The sequence below is a fragment of the Xiphias gladius genome, chromosome 15, assembly GCF_016859285.1.
Source record: "Xiphias gladius isolate SHS-SW01 ecotype Sanya breed wild chromosome 15, ASM1685928v1, whole genome shotgun sequence".
Classification (NCBI taxonomy): domain Eukaryota; kingdom Metazoa; phylum Chordata; class Actinopteri; order Istiophoriformes; family Xiphiidae; genus Xiphias; species Xiphias gladius.
The window spans coordinates 10,368,974-10,389,779 of NC_053414.1; the positions used below are offsets into that span (position 1 = coordinate 10,368,974).

At 38.8% G+C, this 20,806-nt stretch overlaps 1 protein-coding gene across 4 annotated transcripts in view; it reads right to left on the bottom strand.

The window, feature by feature from the left end:
* Positions 1 to 20,806, bottom strand: part of fat1a (FAT atypical cadherin 1a) — an 82,013-nt gene that overhangs the window by 51,220 nt on the left and 9,987 nt on the right. For all 4 annotated transcript variants that reach the window (XM_040146052.1, XM_040146051.1, XM_040146054.1 and 1 more), the window contains exon 3: positions 9,534 to 9,848. In XM_040146052.1, coding sequence (XP_040001986.1) covers positions 9,534 to 9,848 — 315 coding nt within the window. The remainder of the gene's footprint in view (positions 1 to 9,533; positions 9,849 to 20,806) is intronic.

The following is a 20,806-nucleotide window of genomic DNA, read 5'->3' on the forward strand; positions in this document are numbered from 1 at the left end:
CAAAACATTGCTGTTTGCCTTGTTTTTCTGCGTACACACGCTTGTTCAATAATCATTATCCACTTAACACCCAAAGATATTCAATTTACTATCACATAAGACCAAGAAAAGAGCACCTCTTCAGATTGGAGTAGCTGGAACTAGGTGTGTTTTGCATTTATCTCTAATAAAATTACTTTAAACAATGGATCAACTATCAAAATAGTTGGCCATTAAACTGTATGATTCAATCGCTAATTATTTCAGTTCTATAACAGTCAGCCAAGCGGTTTTGGGGCATGGCGAAACAGTTTAAACCACAAGCTCAAGTTTAGTGCTCTCTCGCATTTTTAAAGCATTTTAGAATTTTGATGGCGCATGAAACCAGGATCTGCCTCAAGTTGTAGAAATGGCTGAGATAAGAATTAAACATCTGAAATGAAAAAATTATGTTGCATACGCTGCAGATCAGTAAAAGTTATTTTGATATGTGCGGTGTTGTAGATTAAACTCTTTTTGTTTGCTTCTCTTCCAATTCTATAGGACACGCTGCCAGCTCGTTGCCAGATCTCTGACTTGCCTCCCACTCTAATATCCAAGCGCTGATGTTACTTTTAGAGAAACAACTTATTTCCAAACAATCTAAACTGGAATCTATTTAATCTCATCCTGCAAGGCTACATGCTCACCAGAAACGGTCCTTTTATGCAGGACTCGGCTGGCATAAGTGTTGCAGTTAATAAAGGTGCATTCCTCTCTCTATCTACCTCAACATTGCGGAACTGTAAAATGAATGGTTGGTAAGCAGGAGCTCACCAAAGAAGTCTGCGCTTCCAACCCGCAGTTTTTGTCACCACACACACACACACACACACACACACACACACACACACACACACACACACACACACACACACACACACACACACACACACACACACACACACACACACACACACACACACACACACACACACACACACACACACACACAAAAGCCATCCTCAGGCGTGGGCTGTGCTGGGCCGACAGTAATTATAGCCATGCTGTTTTGAGAGGGTTAGAAAAACAACAGCAAAGCAGCAGTGGCACTCTCAACCATGTCCTTGAGTGCTACAACCACTGCTTCAAAATGGAGGCTTGGAGGGAGTTAATGAGTCCAGGACATTGTTGGACATTGTTGGACTTCAAACCCGGGCATTAATGCTGTGATTAACAGTCTTGACAGTGGTACACACATTTATGTGACACTCATTTTAATTGTGACTCCAGACAATCAAGAACATGCTGGGTTTCCGCAGGGGTTGGACTTGCTGTGCAATTTTTAAGTCACTGAGATATGACAATAGGCTATGAAAATTCATTAAGCACTTGCTATTTCTCTTGAGTGAAGAAATTAAGGAACATAGACTGTAATGTTCAATGTCCAAGCAACAATAGCAATATTCTCAGCTTCCTAATGATTTGCGTTTATGCCACTTGAGCCTAAAACAACACTGTAAACGGTATTTGTTTTCACTGCTCATGGTGCTATCGATACTGTCTAGGGGTCGACCGAATTTTTTTTTTCAGGGCTGATTCCCATACCAATTACTAGTAATCAAGGGGACCGATTACGGATATGCATTTGCAGTAAAAATTAGAATCTTGGTGTCAAAATTAAGAATAACACAAACTCCATCACAAAACTACTGCTACATAAAGTCTATGGACATCCGTCATGGTGTTTCTATTATTTTGTCCACCCAACTAATACGGATGAAGGTACGCTAAAAAACAAACTCTCTGTATAATGGAATACAGCTCAACAGCAAAACACAATGCATCCTCAAAAAATGATCATACAGTCGATTTAGCAACTCTTTAAAACAATTTTAATAAAAACTGAATATTATAACCGTAATGAATGGAGGATTTATTGCAGGACTGTTGTGTAACGCTGCATTAGTTTTAGCTGAGTACATTTTTACATTTTTTTCTTCAATTTTTTTACATCTACTTGAGTAAAATTTCTTTTAAGTAACAGTAGTGAGTGGCCATTCACGTGCTGAGGTAAGCGTATTGTCTCACTTCCTGTTGCCAGCGTTTCCTTCGACACACATCTCCGCTCGCTCACCAGAGCTACTCTAGTCAGCAAATGCATTGCGCTGTGCCCTTCTGTGCCTGTATCCCTCAGTATTGATAGGCTATTATTCGAGACGTGTAACCAATCGGATAGTGCTGTTGGCAGGATATTGCTCAAGATCTCAGAGTGGTGACTACACAGAGAGGCGGCCACATCACACAGTGCAATTTTAAATGAATCTATTTTATTGGCAATCGGATAAAAAAAAATTAAATTAAAAAATATTCCGATAATCGGCTAGACCTTTAATCAATCAAATGCAAACTATGGAACGCCAAAATCCAAACGGACTGTGGGAGTTTAAAAACGGATTGGTATTTCAAAGCAGGAGCTATTTGTCCCTTTCTTTATAACCAAGCCTCCAAAATGCTGCTGAACAAGAGCTAGGGACCGTTTTCTTTTACTGAGAAGGAACGCAATGCTTGGCATACCATTTAACAGACCGTGTAGTCCAACAAATATCCTGTCTTGCCATCCAAAAACACATAAAATTTGACAAATGCAACAAAGAGAGGCCATGTAAGCTACCGCAAACACATGCATGGATACTTACGGTCTTTGTAAAAATGAGTAAAAAGACATTTAGAGGGGAAGCATTGTTTACATTAGGATTGAGATATCTCAGCACCTCACAGCTGCAAGGCTTATTTGTAATCTGAAAGGACAACCACGTCATGGAAGAGCTGGGGCTATAGGGGATTCAGGTTCCCAAGTGCTTGTGAAAGTGAATGTTATGTGGCGTTGTGTAAATGGATGGGATGTTTGGAAGCTGTGGAGGGGCTGGGGCACCATTGTGCTTACTGGTGGTTTTGACCTATGTAAATTCTGTTATGTACACATAACATCTGTAAGGTAATTAATACAAGACATTACAGAAATTTCATGAGAAGTCTCAAAATATGTTCATATTCCTGGTGGATTATCTGGTTCTCATACATATTACTTGGTGAGTATATTCTAAGGCGGTATGACATGAGAAGGAGTCTGATTTAATGATTTTCTGTTCTCCTTCATAGAATGTATGGACATGTAAAACCAGCTAAATCCAATTGTTGTGACTTGTTTAAAGGATAAATCTGAAAAGCCAATTAGACTGTTCACCCTCTGCCAATAAAATGCTCACTGATGAGTGTAAAAATGATAAAAGTTGAATTACTGAGTTCTGGAAAGGCAGATAATTACTAAAAATTTGATCCTTAGTACGGAATTTTAGAACTCACATGGACAAAGACTCAGAAGCAGAACTTTTGTTCGGCAATGAAGTCCTTTAGCATATGTTTTTGATAGACTTAATGGATAGGAACTGTGTCTGTTTAAAAGGCCTGAATGGTGACACCAGCATTTATAACGGTGAATACAATTTGTGGCAAAATCAATTTATCCAAATCACAGCGACTGGTGGATTCACTCACTGAGGCAAAAAAATTTTTTGCATTGAGTTAAACTGGCAACAGGCTTCTTAGCTTGCACTGCTTAATTTCCCTCTTCAGCCTCACTCTTTGCTAAATGAAATGATGTACAACCCCAAGGATGAAATGCTAGGGGGGAGTAAATGGTAAAGTAGACAAAACAGAAAGATGTTTGGTGAGCTGCTGTGACTGACTAACAGTAGCATGCCCCCATCTGGCTAGCATTTTAGCAATTAGCTTTTCAGCTACAGTGGTTTACCAACTAGCCCCGGGCATACTCACTGTCTCCCAGCTTCTGAAACCAAGTATTTCAGAAAGACACCAGATGAATTTCACTGTGCCAGTCTTTGATGTGACCAGACCTTTACACGGTATATGCCCATATGAATGGGACAAAAGCCGACAACATACTTAGAAATTAGAGTTCCACAAAGTACAAATACAGTGAAAAGTAGTGCATGTACTGTTCATTTTTTCAAGGCACTCTTACACCTTCCACATCCAAAGCGCTTCCTTGTACGATTCACTTGAGTTGGAGAGAACACCCTAATCGCATTTTGATGTACACCAACAAGAGTGACCTGGTCCATTAAACAGAGACGTACTTCCACATTAACCCTTGAAAAAGAACATTTTAAAGTGATAAGACATTCAAACTTAAAACACTGCACACTGTACCTGCACTGCGTCGTGATAGCGTAATGTTAGGAGAAATGTTTAATCTGCTCAGCTGTCTGACTGTATGTTAGCTTTGGTTTACTTCACTCAACCTCCTTGTAAGAGGGATAGTGAGGACATGCATCTCACATCCCTGAGAGATGTGTCAATACACTGTCTTAACCACAGTTTTTGTAAACGCCGCCTTTCAGAATACGGCCAGAAAATCAACCAGTCAAAAGTCTAATTAAAAGGGGTCACTTGATCTGTTGATGACAGAGATGGTTGTCATACTTCATTTTACACAGAATGAACATACCTACCAGGTCAAGTCTTTTTTCGTGCTTTTAGGCCATGAGGTTGGTCACCTGGCACATAACGGTTTGGCATTTGCACATTAATTTATCCAGCTTCCCTTTGCACTCGACAAATCAAAGTTCTCCTGTAGTATTCTTATAAAGTTGAGAGACAAGTATATCTTTACTTATGCCCCCTCCCAGTTGGAAGGAGCATCAGGAAAATCTTTACACAGAATTTCTGGGTGGATTATCTTCAATCCAACTTTCACACAAATCTGTCATGATTCAGTGAAAACTTCATAAACCCACAGTGCCAACATGTGGCAAGACGTGGCCTTCTTTACTCTTAGAAAAAAAGAGAATGAATGCCACATGTTTAAAGATATCAAGCCACAAAGGTTGAATTTGTTCCACAGACACTGTGGTTAAACCGAATCTTAGCCAACTAAGCCACCCTGACCGCTCTTTGAAGTTTTAAGAGGAAAATAAGCATTTTTTCATTTCCACATTTTCTTCTCACAATCTCTTTTGAAAGCTGCGACAACTGTTCGGCCCCCAAATCACCGGAAACATCAGGAAGTTGTTGGAAGTATCCATTTCCTATCTCACTTCCCCCCGATAGTTGTTGGGGCTTTTGTAAACCACTGATAACACCAGTGTATGTGTGTGTGTTGTCTCTTCCAAATAGAGAAGGCGTTACTGAAAGTTGATATAATACCACGAAAAGTGGATGATTCGCAGCTGAAATTCCCGGTGGCTTTTTTTCCCTTACCCTTCATTCAGCCCCGGGGATGACAAATGCAGATAAAACCTGTTGAAGGTATCCAAGTTTGCCAAAGCATGACCCATAGCATTCCTTTTCAGTTGATGACAATGAGTTGCTGGCTTCAGGCGAAGAAAACGGATGGGCTAAAATTGTTCAATACGCTTTAAGAAATCACTTGGGTGTATCTTTCTTCATTTGGGTTTAACCACTGGAATGAAAGCTGCCATTAAAGGGCAAATATGATCAGGTATAGACAGCCATATCCTTTTAAAGGCATGCTCTTGTTAGCTATAACTACACCATTGTCTGGTGACGAATACAGATAGGCGCCATTATTACAGGGTGGAGATTTCAACAAGCCTTAGGTGCTTCAAGCATAAATCTCATGTGTCAGGTCAACACAGACTACTGACAATTTACTCTAAAAAGTCAACAGACAACATTGGGGCAATTAGAGAAGCTTTATAACATACTAATACCACACACAGAAAGGTAGAATAGGTACAGCAGGAAGCAGAGTAATGAGCATTCAGCAAGATAAGATAGCTATCATAGTGATCTTTGCTCCTGCTCTCTCTCCTTGGCCAAGATATGAAAAACTTCCGGTGTGTGTGTGTGTGTCTGTCAGTCTTTTCTCTGAGTACATGTTCTGCTTGGTTGCCCTTTCCTAACACATGCATGTTCCGGCATAAGAGTGCTGCTCAAAGTCCACTAAGTCATAGCACAGTAGAGGCATTTCAGAGAAGAGAGAGAGTGATTCACCAGGTAATAACAAAGCTCACTCTCCAACAGAAAAGGTGGGCAACTCGTGTCAACAACCTCAGGTGAACTAGCTCAGACTGCTGACAACTCCTTTATAAAGAGAAAATAAAACTAGACTAGCTAGTGGGCTGGCTGTCTCAAGAATTGTATGCAGGGACAAACCATGCTTTTTCTAAATTTGAACCGAAGTAATAAACAACTTTTTATTACTCTACAATACAACCAAGTGACATTTTACTCAGCACAGCACATATAGTAATGTATGTCTCATAGCTTGATGGGAACTGTTAACAAAACACGTGTGAGTCTTTACCTAGGAAATGCAGTTCTCCTTAGCCACCAAATGAAGGTGCCTGGAAGAACTGCGGTCATCTCTGTGGGTGGGATGAGATCTGTGCCATCAGACAACTGAACACTGGTTTATCTTTTAAAATTTCAGACCTGAACAGCATTATTGAAATTAACTGGTCTCATTCTGATTTACAACACATAATTCATATCCAGCTGACTGGCACAATTTTCACCCCATACGGCTCTGCCTCATTTTTTCTCTTTCTTTCCACACCCTTCAAAAGCAAGGCTATATCAAGCCTTTACGTTCTGAGGTCTCAAACATTGGGATTGCTATAGTGACACTAGAGAGAAGAGCTGGCCTTGCACTTTAATGACAAACTAAAGTCAGAACAGCCAAAACAGCAGGACTTGTTTACTTGGCAGAAATAAAGTAGACTTAAGCCTTTCATCCTGGGCTTTACTGAGCCACCGTGGGTATGTGCACAAAAAGGGTAACCAATGCCACCCAAGGCGTCAAAAAAAGCCTTCACATGTGTTTGAAGCTTGACAGGCTGCTTGGAAAGCAGTACAAGGCCCTAGCCCACGATAGAAGGATAACTAGTTAGCCTGGAACACATGCCTACTAAGTTCCAGAACCCACACACAAAACATAGGCCTTAACGTCTTTTCCTTCTTCCCACCCCCTTTGCAGAGCTTTGTAGATATGCCAAAACAGGGCCTATGCTTCCAATGCAATTTTAGAACATGTAATTACAGAGACTTGCATGTTGTAAATTTAAACATTTTCAAAAACCTGCAATATGCGGGTGAATCTCATGTTGAGTTGATAATGTGAAAAGATATCAGGCCAGTTTTGATCTTGTTTAATACCACAGATTTACATTAAAATATAAATTGTAATCATTCCCAATCCTTGTAAAAAAAACTGTCTATTTATGAATGCTGCTGCCTTTTTTAACTGGCATCTTCATAAATCACTGTTTTCTCTCGTAGCAGGCTACACTTGGCTTCATGTTTTCTCTCGTTTTCTCTCCTTACCTACCTCTCTACCACAACCTTCAGAAACAAGGACAAAGATTAAGAAAAAACCAAAGCATCAGAGCAGTGATTTAATGACGTTTTCCTTGTCCAAACCACTCTTTGTTGAACCTGACACAAGGGGCTCTGGTGTCCTACTGATAAAAGTTTTAAAATGCTTTGATATGCATGAATGGGTCTTATCCTCATGCTTCAGTTTCCCCTGTACTACCATTTTTTTTTTTTTTTTTCAGAGAGCTCTTCTGTCATGTATTAAAAAAAAAAAAAAAAAAAAACACGTGAAGATTCAGTCAATTGTACTCTAAAGAAGTTCTGCCCACAGTGGACTTGAACATAAGCTTCATAAATACTCTGTAATCCTGGGAGTAGGAAATATTTACTTCAGATATGTGGGCTAAGAAAACTTCACTCAATTGCTGAATAAGTGGTGTACTGCAGGTTTACCGTGGGTATTTATGGTGGAATTTCTATTTTTTTAAAAACACAAAAGAATTCATCAAAATAGAAGGCCATGCTTCTGTGTGAGAAGAGATAAATATACAGTCTTGCAGCAAAATGAAATACCAAAATGCAGTGCCATTCAGTTTATAAGCAGATGCTTCAGTGTAAACATTCCATTCCAACTCTGATCCCGTATTATCACTGGATACTTGTTCACAGAAGGGCAAAAAAACTGTCTTTAAGACACAAATGATTGCAAAGATATTTTCTCCACAGCTCAGGGTCTGCCTGCGTCATTAAAACAGCGTTATGTATGACTGCTTTGTTTGGAGGATATATATTCAATCTCCCAGCACTTTCCTCTTCCAGCCTCCCAAACTTGTTATCAGCATACGTAAGCTGATCTTGTCATGCGTGCAGACAAAACACCAACCTTATGTGTCCGCATACCTTTGGTTTCCCCTTTTCTTTATCATTCATTTTTCTTTCTTTTCCATTGCAGCGTGCACAGCATTACACAGAAGCATGTCTCGGAGGCATGCTACATGATGAATCCTTATTTGGTCAGAATATTCACATTGCTACTTCCAACAAAAATAACTCCAGTTTGTTGATGTGACTACCTTGGGAAACAGGACCACACACATCAGGGAGGACAAATTGGAGCAACTGCTTCACTACCCATTCCTCATTTCAGTTTAACAACCACTTTCATCCAAAGCAATAAGAGGTCCGTGTTTAAGCTAGGTGAGACGGAAAAACAAATTCAGTAATTGGCACTTCAAGAGTCAAATGCAGAGTTTAAAGATCTCATTTTGTGCCTGCGATCTGTTAATCAAAAACATAATTTAAATTCACACCAACTCATGTCCTTGATTTATTTTATTCGATAATGGGTCATCAGTGAAGTAAACATAATAGTTCAAATGTAGAACAAATTCTTCAGCACGATCACAGTCAAATTCTGAGTCCAAAATTTAACGAGAATAAATTTGTAAATTTACAAAGTCGCTCTGTCTGTACATACAGCTTCATTTTGCACTTATTACACATATTTTTTTTCTGCTGTTCAACTAAACATAGCCTTCTCCAGCAACTTTAAAAGAGCCCAATGAAATATTAATCATCATACCATTTCCAGAGTACGCATATGAGAACACACTTTAGAGTGTTAGAGTGGAAAAACCCCTGTAGGCTCAACCCACTCCTGTCCTGGGTTAAAATATTATGTTCACACTGCTTTTCCTTTTCACAAGAAAGGACACAAGAACTTCACAGAAGCGCACCACCTCATCAGCCATACCTACAGTATCCAAACCTAGCCGAGTCTCAAAGGATAATTTAATATATATAGACAATATTTTTGCCACATTTATGGTATGTAAAGTAGTTAATGTTTTTTAGATATGGAAAATATATGTGGAACTTCAGGCTAAACTTGTTCATCATTTATATCCATCAATCAGCCTGGATATCTTAATTGATTCCTGCTCTCATGGAAATCATGAGATGTGACTGTAGCGATAAAAGACTACATAACAAGCTTTCGTTGTTAACATTAATTCATTTGGATTTATGGTTAGATAAGCACTATGATCTGTCTTTGTAGTAGTTACAAGTTTCTTTCTCAAGCTAGCAGCCATATGCAAGGTTGGAATTTGTCCTGGAATACAATATAAGCTCATGACTCAGAGCAGGGACTTACTGCTCTAAAGATCCAATTCACAGTGACATGAACTGCAATCCAGTTACAGCAATCTTACCTGTCCTGGCATTTATGGCAAAGAAACCCTGGGGATTGCCGCTTGTGATCCTGTAGGTGAGTTTATCGCTGGCCTTGTCATCTGGATCAACTGCATTTATCTTGATGATTGACACATCTTTAGGGGAGTTCTCCATAACAGAGGGGTAGTAGACAGGTTCTGAGGTTTGCGGTGCATTGTCATTGACGTCCTGCACTTCGATGTAGACCTCGACGAAGGCAGAGAGCGGCACCACGCCACGATCCATGGCGTAGACCGTGAGCCAGTAGTGAGGTGTTGTCTCATGATCCAGCAGTTCTTTTGTTCGAATAATACCTAAGAGATGAGAAAGACATACACAAACCCTTAAGTCTGCATCATCTCATTGAACATTTTTATGTACATCACATGCCCTGAGTCTCACATTACTACCTGCAGTATCAATGATCTCTGAAATCAATTTCCTGGCCATGACGAGAACAGAAGCTTGAATACCGGCTGCCTCTGAGCAGTCAGACATAGAGGTTGGTTGAAGGCTCCTCAACTGAAACATGTCAAGGTGGTGTATAGACAACAACCATTCAGTGCTCTCCTGTTTACATTCACTGGCAGGGAAGGTTTTTTTTTTCGTTTTTTTTTTTTTTTACTGCCATGTCAAGGCTGTAGCTTTCAGCTGAGCAAACAAAGAGCTTTCAGAAACATGAGTCCTATAAGTTGACAATGATTAAATGGAAAAGTGGAGGATGGGTAGATTCTGCAATTTGGAAGAGCTACAAAGAAAATATTGGACTGAGTGACAGCATTAAAAATTCTAAAGCAGTATGGAAAGAGGATAGGTACAATACATCTTGTGTAAGTATGCCCTTATGAACTAAGAAAAAAAAACATTTTAATGACATAGAAATGCCATATAATTGGTTTTAACAGCAACGCAGTTCCATTGGACATGTACATTCCCTGGTCCATGACCTGCTAGACTAAAGTATTAAAGCAATTATAACATCTGTCTACACTAGCTCAGATGTTAAAATGGCTTAAACTGGCCAGCAGCGTGAATTTTCTTGCTGATCCTTTTGAGGAAAAGCTAACAGCAAAGTTCACGGGAGTGTATTTTCTTTGGTGCTTTTCATCTCCACCCGACCCCACTTACAAGCACTCACCAGGTGCTCAGTGGGTACCCTTGGACTGTAGGAAAGGGATAAGCGTGCATGTGTGTGTGTTTAAGCAGTGGTAGGTATTTCAGTTTGGTTAAGAGTTTGGTGAGTTTTTGTGAAAAGTGTAAAATTTAACGTGTTTACATGCACACTAGTAATTGCGTTATAACCAGACTAAGTTGATCTCTTAATTACTGCCCCTGTCATACAACATTTACCTTAAACTGGAGTAAGTTAGTAGATAGATCTAAACATGCCAAAATCTTTGGAATTTGTGTGCCATGCCTGAAAGCTGAGACCAGTTTTTTTGTTTTTATTCTATACAAGTTCAAAAAATGTTAAAAAGTAAAAGCGAAGCAGTGCAATGTTTCTATAAACAAACGTTGGTTCTCAAGTTCCTCTAGTGTCATGTTGTAAAGCTTCTGATGGCTAATACATATCTTTCCCTATACCTACTTTCTGACTATCAAACAAAAACGTGGGGATATCGATTTACTTGGAGGGTTGTGAATGCAATACTGTAGCAGTTACCTTGATTGGTTACTCACTCAAATCAGGTTAGAGTGTGAATAGAAAGAAACTGAAGTATGTTAAACAGATACAGTGTAATATTCTTTCCATTTGTTTTTTCAAAAGGGAATAAAACAAAAAGGAAAGAGGGCAAAAGTACTGAAAAAACCCCCCCCCAAAAAAAAGGGAGCTGCTGATAATGACGCAACACTATATTATTTGGATAACTTGCACATGTGAGTTCCCATTATTTCAACAAGCACAAAATATACGGCTGTGCAGGGCAACATAAACACACCAATATCTTCCAGACAATGGAAACACTGAGGACCTTTATAATAACAGCCATTTTCATGTCTGTGTTATTTGCAATATCGGTATAACTTTGATAATTGGAATGGAAATCTATAGCTATATTTGACTGTATTATTCTCTGAAACTAATAAAAGTGAATCATGGCATAAGCACATCCGTATCATTACCAGGTATGGGTGTTGTCCATTTCCTACAATGAATCTGAATCTATGACACACTTCAAGTCACTACTGGCCCAGATGAGGAGCCTCCACGAAACCATATACATAAGGACACGTTTCAAAAGGTTCAAATAGTTTATATAGACTATCTCTTTGCTGCTGCTGCCTTTGTTCACACACTGTAACTTGATGAACTGTGATGAAGGATTGTAACTGAGAGCAGCCAAAACCCCTTGCCTTCAGTAATTGAAGATTTCTCAGAAAGAGAGATAGCACGCCACATGACTTGTCATAAAAATCTCAAATTTATCAAAAGGAGGGGAGTTTGGGGGCACAGCTAATTTACTCTCTCGCCCTGCTTTACTTAAGTGCCCCTGCAATTTCTGCCTGGAATTCTCTCTTGTCATTAGTCATCATTACAGCTCTCTCAAATTAGCTTCAAGCATGTAATAAGAAGGGTAGTCAAGCAAGGGACAATAGGTAGCTCCCCAATGATTCCTAAAGCCAGGAGTCCCATGAAAAAAAATGACACAAGCCAATACTGCATATCAAGAATGCAAAATAGATGACTCTGTATAAGCAAACAAATGGCGTTAAGCTGACAATACAGAGAGAGAAACACAACCAAGCATTTAGAGACATCATAATATAAGATTAACAGATGTAACATGTTAAATGTGATGGAATTAATTTAGAAATTAAATAACACAGTAATTACTAATTTATGATCCCACTGAAGCGGACTTTCAGTGGATAATTAAGATCACTACGGGACTAAAACATGCAGGAAATTGCAAATGTTAGACATAAATAAGAAATAAAAATGATTATGTGAGACATCCTGAGAAGAAACACTAAAGGATAAGGGAATAAATGTTTCAGACAGCCATAGAGAGGGCATTAGTGGAGAAGGGGGCATTAAAGAGAGACTATTTAATATGAATGAGAAGGTTAAAATGGTTAGATGTTGGTGTAGGGAGAGGAGTTGTGTGCACATGTATACGTGCTAATAAGACAAAATACAACAGAAAAGACGACACAAACTGGAGAGTAAGAGACATCTTTTGTGCTTTTTCTAAGGAGATGCTCATGCTTGACTGCTCATCTGGTTGACTGGCAGTCACCAGCATAAAATAATAATTCAACTTTCACCAGTCATGCTTTTTGGTCACAGTTCTTCACCTTTTATCGATCAGCATAGAGGAAATAACTTCAGATTTAACAGTTAAAAAACTTGCAACATGGATACAACAGCAGCTGCAAGAGGAATGTTACTGTCCACATTTTTCTTTTAAAACTAACCTTCTCAAACTAAATGTCAAAGCCAGCTTGCACGCTTAAGAGTTTTTTGTTCATATGCATCTCAGAAACTGACCGACTTGACCTTAAAGCACATAAAATGAAATGGTATCTGCCCTGGCCTTTGGGTGAATAGTTACTAACAAAGCACAAGAAAGATGAATCTGAAGAATTTAGTTGCCACACCCAACCCATATACCTAGGCTACCCAGTAAGGCAGAAGCAAAACCTGCCCTAAGGCCACAAGAAAGAAAGAAAGAAAGAAAGAAAGGAAAAAAAAAACAGACCGCGCAACAGCCTCTGCAAGATTTGCTTTCCGCTTTTTTTCCCCTGCTTTTTTCCTTTCCTTCTGGCTTTGTTCTTCAAAGTTACTTCAGCACATTGGCGGTGAGGTGGAATCTTCAGACAGGCAATGGATTTTGAGCTATCAAAACCATCAGGTATTTTACATATAGGTGTATTTAAATCAACATCCTGTACAGAGAAACAATGGGTTTATTCTATAACAATTTACAGTCACAGTAAAGGCACACTTTTCCAGTTTGAAAAGGATGAAATCTGATTTGGAAAAGCTTCTTGAAACTGTTCACTGCATGTCATAAGTTGTTCAGTGAAAGAGAGTGCTAAATATAATATATGCTGACAATACAACATTTCTGACTTGACTCTGGTTACTTGCATTTTACAATCAACCACTGACCCAAAAGGTTGTGATTATGTGCAGCCAGTTCAACATCTACCCAACCTTCTTTGTTCATTCTACAGCTGAAAATTGGGGCTTGCTTTGAACTACCTTTGTTAATTCCACTTACCCCTACCCCACATTCCTCAGCCTTCTCAGGCCTCTAGCTCACATGCTTACATAAACTTTCTCAGTGTCTGCCCCCCCCTTCTCTTTCCACAGCCCTGGCAAAATGCTTCAAATTCCACCACCACGTTGTAGGGGCAAGTGTAATTTAAAAAGTCCTAAACTAAGCTTTCTGTTACGCAGCAACTTAATATCACATCATCCTTAAGTTCCCAGACATCTGTAGCCAAGATCCATGTTTTAAAAACATTAAGCCTGTTATAAATGTCTGAATCCTTTGAAAATTTTTAGTGCAATATGATCCAGTTGTTATTACTCAAAGGAAAAAAAGCCCTTTATACATTTAGTAACTACAACTGATTTTTTTCTTAACTGCAAAGATAAAAAAATTTTCCTTTCCAATTGAGAACAATGCATCTTTATTGGGTTGCACCAGCTATTCATTAATCAATTACTAAATGTATGTGTAAAGTCCTTCCCAGGCTCTTAGTAACTACTTACTAGTTTCAGAGGAGTGATTAACAAACAGGTTGCACTGTTAAAACTTTAATAAAAATGTCTTTAACTAGTAAAGTGTATAGTAATGTGTTAGAGCCAGAAGGAAGGAAACATCTATAGCACCATCCAATCAAAAGCAATCAACTATGTAAACGGGAAAGTCACTGTGGCATCACAAGCTAGCATGACTTCCAAAAATTATGGTTTTTTTGGGGGGGGGGCATATACTTTCACTTTATTGCCTATCGTTTGTAAATGTAGTTATTTATTTTATTTATATCTATATAATTGGAGAAATACTCATTTCAGAGTTAGTATTATTCGTGTGGTTTAGCATGACTGGGAGATATTTGACTATGCTAACCCAGCTAACATCATCTAATTTCAGGTCAGATTTGTCGACCGTCTTCCATATTTTTTCATCCTTCAATCTAAATGGCTCATCTATTACCAGGCTAACATTAGGTTTGTCTGTTAAATCAGTTAGCTATGTTAGCTACACCTGGCAGTCAGTGGTTATAAAAATGTAATAATGCATAATATACAGTACATCTATTGCTTTGAATAGACTTACAATATGTACCATTACTTGCTAACTCACATAATTCCTGTATTTTGTTTGAAGGGCACACAGGGGTCATAATACATAAGGATCAGTTTCAGAAATAATCAAAGATTATACAGTATCACAAATGAAAATCAATGAAAATAATTTATTTGCGAGCCAGTGAGCATTGGAAAGAAACTGAAAAACTATTTAGATGCATTTGTTACATGTCCGTGATGCATGACTGAATGGGGGTTTCTTTTCCTATTTTTTTTTTTTTTTAATTCCTATTAATTCCAGTTGAAATAGCTTTTGTGACTTAGCTGACGGTACAATGCTTCCATTGTTACTCGGAACAGTGTTATTTCAGAGGCCTTTGAACATGCCTCAGAGCAATACTCCTTGATGCAATAACAGTATTTTTTATGAGCAGTTACTATACCTCGTAGTCCTTAAGTACTCTCTGCCTGTGCCTCTGATAACAATAAGGGAAACACAGGGTCCTTTTTCATTAATTTCTGTATCTGCACCCCTATTATCTATATTCCCATTGTATACAATAACCAGTTTCTCCAGGACAGCATAACATGAGGGAACAATCACATTATCTCTCCTAGATATCACTCCAGTGACTGGGACATAATCCCCCGCTGGCTTCCCACATGTGAAGCCAGTCATCATAGCTCATGACTACAGATCAATTCCCCCTTTAATAGCAGTGTTTCCAATGCACCGATATATTTGTGGCGGCCTGGCTACAATCTCAACACTGACCACCACATATTGATTTTCTTTTTTTTCTTTTTCTTTTTTTTTAAACTATTTGAAATGGGTACAATCTTAATTCACTGCGCCCAGCGTATTGATTCGTTCAGCCCCTACTTGCTCCATTCTCGCTCTCTCTCTTACACACACAAACGCATCGACAACCGACCCTACTGTGAAGAGCCCGTTCTCTGTGCACAGTCTGAATCAAAACATGATCATGTGCAAGAGGAAGGACAGTTGTTGGCTATTTCCCGCAATAAAAAGGGTAACATAGCTGCTAGTCAACACCGACTGCTTGTGCAAATGGATAATGTTTGCTCCCACCATTCAGATGAATATTGAAAAATATTTTGGTCCTGAGGAGGTGCAAAGACAATCTGGACCAGAGGTATTAGGAATTAGGTATTAGGTCCAGCCAGTGTGATTAGCTATCAAATTAATTTGTTTCCAATATTTCCAGGCTTCAACCAGCGTTGCTGTGGCAGCTGAAGCAGCAGGAGAGGGAAGCTAATGTAGAGAGAGATGCGGGAGAGGAGGAGGGGGACAGCAGCCAACATGCTGCTTTGGGAGAGCCAGCTAGGGCAGAAGCAACAGGCGAGATTGACAGCAAAGGCAGAAACCAAACTGTATATATTGTCTGGTTGTTATTTTGTCACAAAGTACTTGGCAATTAAAATATTTGCAGTGGAGTGTATAAAAGTGATGCCACTGGTGCTGAGGAGGAGGTTACTGCGGTAAAGTTGGGGGGGGTGTCTCTCTGCTGTCTGGCAGCAATGTTTTGAAATGGGAACAAATGGATACATAATTTTTTGGAGATACTAAGTTTATAAGTGCTTTTACATGTTGCCAAATACAATTTTATTGATTGCACATGCACGAAAATGTTTTTTTTCCCCAGGCATGTGCCTCCACTGCTACAACTGCATCCTAGGGTGAACACTGAACAACAACAACAAAAGAATATTAACTTCAAAACGGTGGTATTTAAAGAAACAGTTCGATATTTTGGGAAATTCGCTTATTCGCTTTCAAGCAAAAGAGTTAGATGAGAAGGTTGATATGTCTATACAAAATTGTCTACCAGCTTTTTCCCCATTACCAGTCTTTATGCTAAGCTACACTAAGCAACTGCTGGCGGTAGCTTCATATTTATCATAAATGATATGAGAATGGTATCAATCTTCTAATCAAACTCTCAACAAGAAAGTGAAAAAGCAAATTTCCCTAAATTTCAATCTATTTCTCAAATGCAAGGCATAGTAACTGGATTACATTATATTGTAAAGGAGGCGATGTCGTTGATTCCACCTCCTTTAGTTCCGAATACTTTTGCACTATCTTAGGGAGATTTGACAAAAATAAATGTAGGCATACTGACATGTTATACATGGGAGGGTTATGGTGGCCTAATGGTTAAGACGCATACCATATGTTGTGATTATAACATCACTGCTTCAGTTCACAAAAATACATTAAGTTTAATGATTAAATAGTACAGTATTATAGTCAGCATTATTTTTATTAATAATTTAATTTAAAAAATGTAAATTGATAGATGAAAAATTTTGTTATCAGCCAACATGACCATAAAAATTATGGGTTGACAGACAAGCAAATGTATTTTAGTAGCCCACTTCACTGCACCTGAGTATATTTGTGGTCAGGGTTGTCACTTGTCAAGTATCAGACAGCATGGAAACTGGCTATAAATGCCTGAAATAGTTGCTGAAATTTGAATAAAAGGGATAAAAGCATGTCAGTATCTCTTATATCTCTGCAATAATTTAGCAGAGAGCCCCAGGTAAAGATGCTCAGATGTTTTGTTTGGGAAGATGCTAATGTTTTCAGAATATCACAGCTGTTTGTACTACTAAATGCTATAAACTACTGTTTTTGGCTCGGGTTATGGTAAGCACCAATGACTTTAGTATTCAATAATAAACTAATAACAACATTGGGGTTTTGAGTATTTTATGAAATAAGCAAATGTACTTATGGACTTCGGAATGTTCTTTGGGGCCCACTGTGATACACAGTTTAAAAATGTCAAATCTGCCATGCTATCCACGGTACATCAACAGAACAGAAAGTATAGAACTAATTCATTAAGGTGTCAGCATGACATGAATCAACAAACAATGAAGCACGTCCTTTGCACAAGGCAGCACTCAAGTTTCTTTAAAAAGATTTAATGGACTGAGAGAATAACATACTTTTAACTAGGGAAAGTGTGTTTTTCATTTAGCAACCTACAATCAACTTTGTCCTGCTGCACATTCCTTTTCCTGTCTCCACAGTAACAGCACTCAAGCAAAGACTATTTGGTATCATGTGCCACTTTGCAGTGCCACTTTTATCTAAAACATATAGGGCCTGAATAGAAAATTGGGGACAAAGGGCAGCAGTTTTTTCAGCTTTAGTAAACAATCGCTGATGTCAAAAGACTTCATAAACAAATACAAGCAAACATCTTTTCATTACTATTAAGAGTAGAGCCCTACCGATACTGGATTTTTTGGGCCGATGCCGATACCAATTTTAAGAGGTAAAAAATTCCAATAGGTATCTGCCAAGATTCTTTATATGTACTTCAATCAGCCAATATGCTGTATATATACACAGTATATTTATTTCTATATTTATTTAGTAAATACATACACGCGCGCACACACGGACAAACATGCACATGCGCACGCGCACACACAGGTATGTAACTGCACAGCAGTCAAAAATGCTCTCCAGGATGTAGGCGTACATGTTTCCTTGTCAAAGATCATAAGAAGACTTCATGACCATAACCGCAGGGGATTCACCACAAGATGCAAACCCCTGGTAAACCTCAACAACAGAAAGGCAAGGCTGAAGTTACAAAAAAAAATAATAATAATAAAATAAAAATAAAAATTTCAAGAGAGTTCTGGAAAAAGTTCTATAGACTGATGAAACAAAAATCAACTTCTGTCAAAATTATTTAAGAGGAAACTGAGAAAAAAGGAAAAACTCATGACCCAAAGCCACCACCTCATCTGTCAAACATGGCAGTGGTTCTGTTATGGCTCAGGCATGTATGGCTGCCAATTGAACTGGCACGCTGGCATTTATTGATGATTTCAATCCTGACGAATACAACAGGATGTATGAAGACGTATACAAGAGCATTCTGTAAGCTCATATTCAGTCAACTGCATGAAAACGAATTGGACTATATTTCATCATTCGGGAGGGTCAACGATTCTAAACAAATGACCAAAGCAACCAAAGAGCTTTTCAGGGTGAAGAGGTGGAATTTCCTGGACTGGCTAAGTCAATCAGCTGATCTCAGTCTGACTAAGTAGCAGTCCACTTGGTGAAGACCAGACTAAAGGCAGAGAGACCCCCACAACAAGCAAGAGCTGAAGGAGGCTGAAGGGAAACTCTGGAAGAGAATCACCAGGGAAGATATAAAGTGTCTGCTTATGTCTGTGGGTCAGACTTCAGGCAGTCATTGACTGCAAAAGATTTTCCACAAAATATAAAATGATGATGATTTTGTTTGACTTCATCTGTATAGGTCCAACCCCTAAAATTTGGACACAATGCGTTAAAAGGGCTACGTCTACCACACAGTTCTTTCTATATTGATATAAGCCTACTCAAATTAAAGCTGAGACATGGCACTTGAATGTAGTATCCATTATTTTAGTTCAAATTGAATGTAATGAAGCTCAGAGCCTCAGAGAACAAAAAAACGTGCAACTGTTTAAATACTTCCGGTTTTGACTGTACCTGTGATAGGCCAATATCAGCAAATCAAATGGGCCAAGCAATATATCGGTCTGACTCAAGTTAAGAGTCTGTTTATTTTAACAGGAGAAGTTTGGAAAAAGGAGTGAAGGACTGGCAATTTTTGTGGAAATGAAAAAGACGCTAACAGAACTTTTGCTTTCACAAAGAACGCTTTCACAGCACAGGCTCCAAACTGCTTCCAGTGAAAGGGCAATGCATACATTATCAAACAAGAAAGGGCAATGCATACATTATACAATCAGCATCTGCGCCTCATCTAGACAGCACACACTCTGCTTTGGTCACTTTGTATACTGGATAATTTCACTTCAAGCCGAGACACAACTTGCTTTGAACAGTTGTGTCTAGTTCCATACCATCACCTCCCTGACAATATACTTTTACTTTGAGTTATTCTTTCCTTTCAAGTAGATATGCACAAATTGATTATCCTATGACATACGTTAGTTGATTATCACTCAGGGATTGGGTGATATGGCCTAACATTTACATCAAAGTATATTTCTACCTAATGTATTTGGATGTACCTGTATGTACATAAGTAAGTTTTATATCTACAGTAGAAGGGTAGGTATAATGAAATGGGTAATGAATATAGGTACAACAAAATGGCTTAACAGCAGTGGACCTTTACTCTACCTTTATCTTTAATCAAGCAGAACCCATCATCCCTTCACGTCCCTTGAATTATGCAACTAACTTGCCGTCACTGTTCTAGGACTAATGTAATGGTGGTGTTTGGCTACAGACATTTTTAATTCCAGATCTTTCAGTAGTTTTGTTCTCTTGTCCAATAGGAAAACTGAGGACTTGACTGTCCCAAATCCTTCAGTTCAAACCCTCAAGACATTTTTCTTCAACATCACTCGATCCGGCAGCATGAGATGGGAGATCACCCAATGGTTATTTAACGGAGGTGCAAAAGGCATCCGGTCAGGTGGCTCTTTCCCCTTTCCCTCTGACGTTCCCATATTCCTGCAATCATCTACCTATGCTTTTGATTAATTAAGGCTCGGCTTCCTGATTTGCACAATGTCCCATAGTCATTCCAGACGATAAGAAATAAAAAGACAATTACTCACTGACAATAAAAACGCCCTCGCCTTTTGTATCTGTTCATTTTTGCCTGATGTAAAGGTGTGTCAGGTTTCATGTCAGCCAGCTGTAGTCTGAGGAGTGGAGACTTGCTGAGGTCCATCGTGAAAAGCTTTGCTTTATTGCAAGTCTGTTTTGACCAGCAGTGGATTATGAATTATTTTACTGATCTTACCATTTAAATGTGCAAGAGTGCCATCATAACTGTTTCAATGCACTTATGCACATATCTTTCTAAATTTCTTTCAAGTTTTTTAGAGCACTAGCTGCAAAGCCTCTCTGAAAGGAAATAGGTAAAAACAACATATTACATTGGCCATTTGCCACACTTGCCTATTCAAAATTGGCATCAG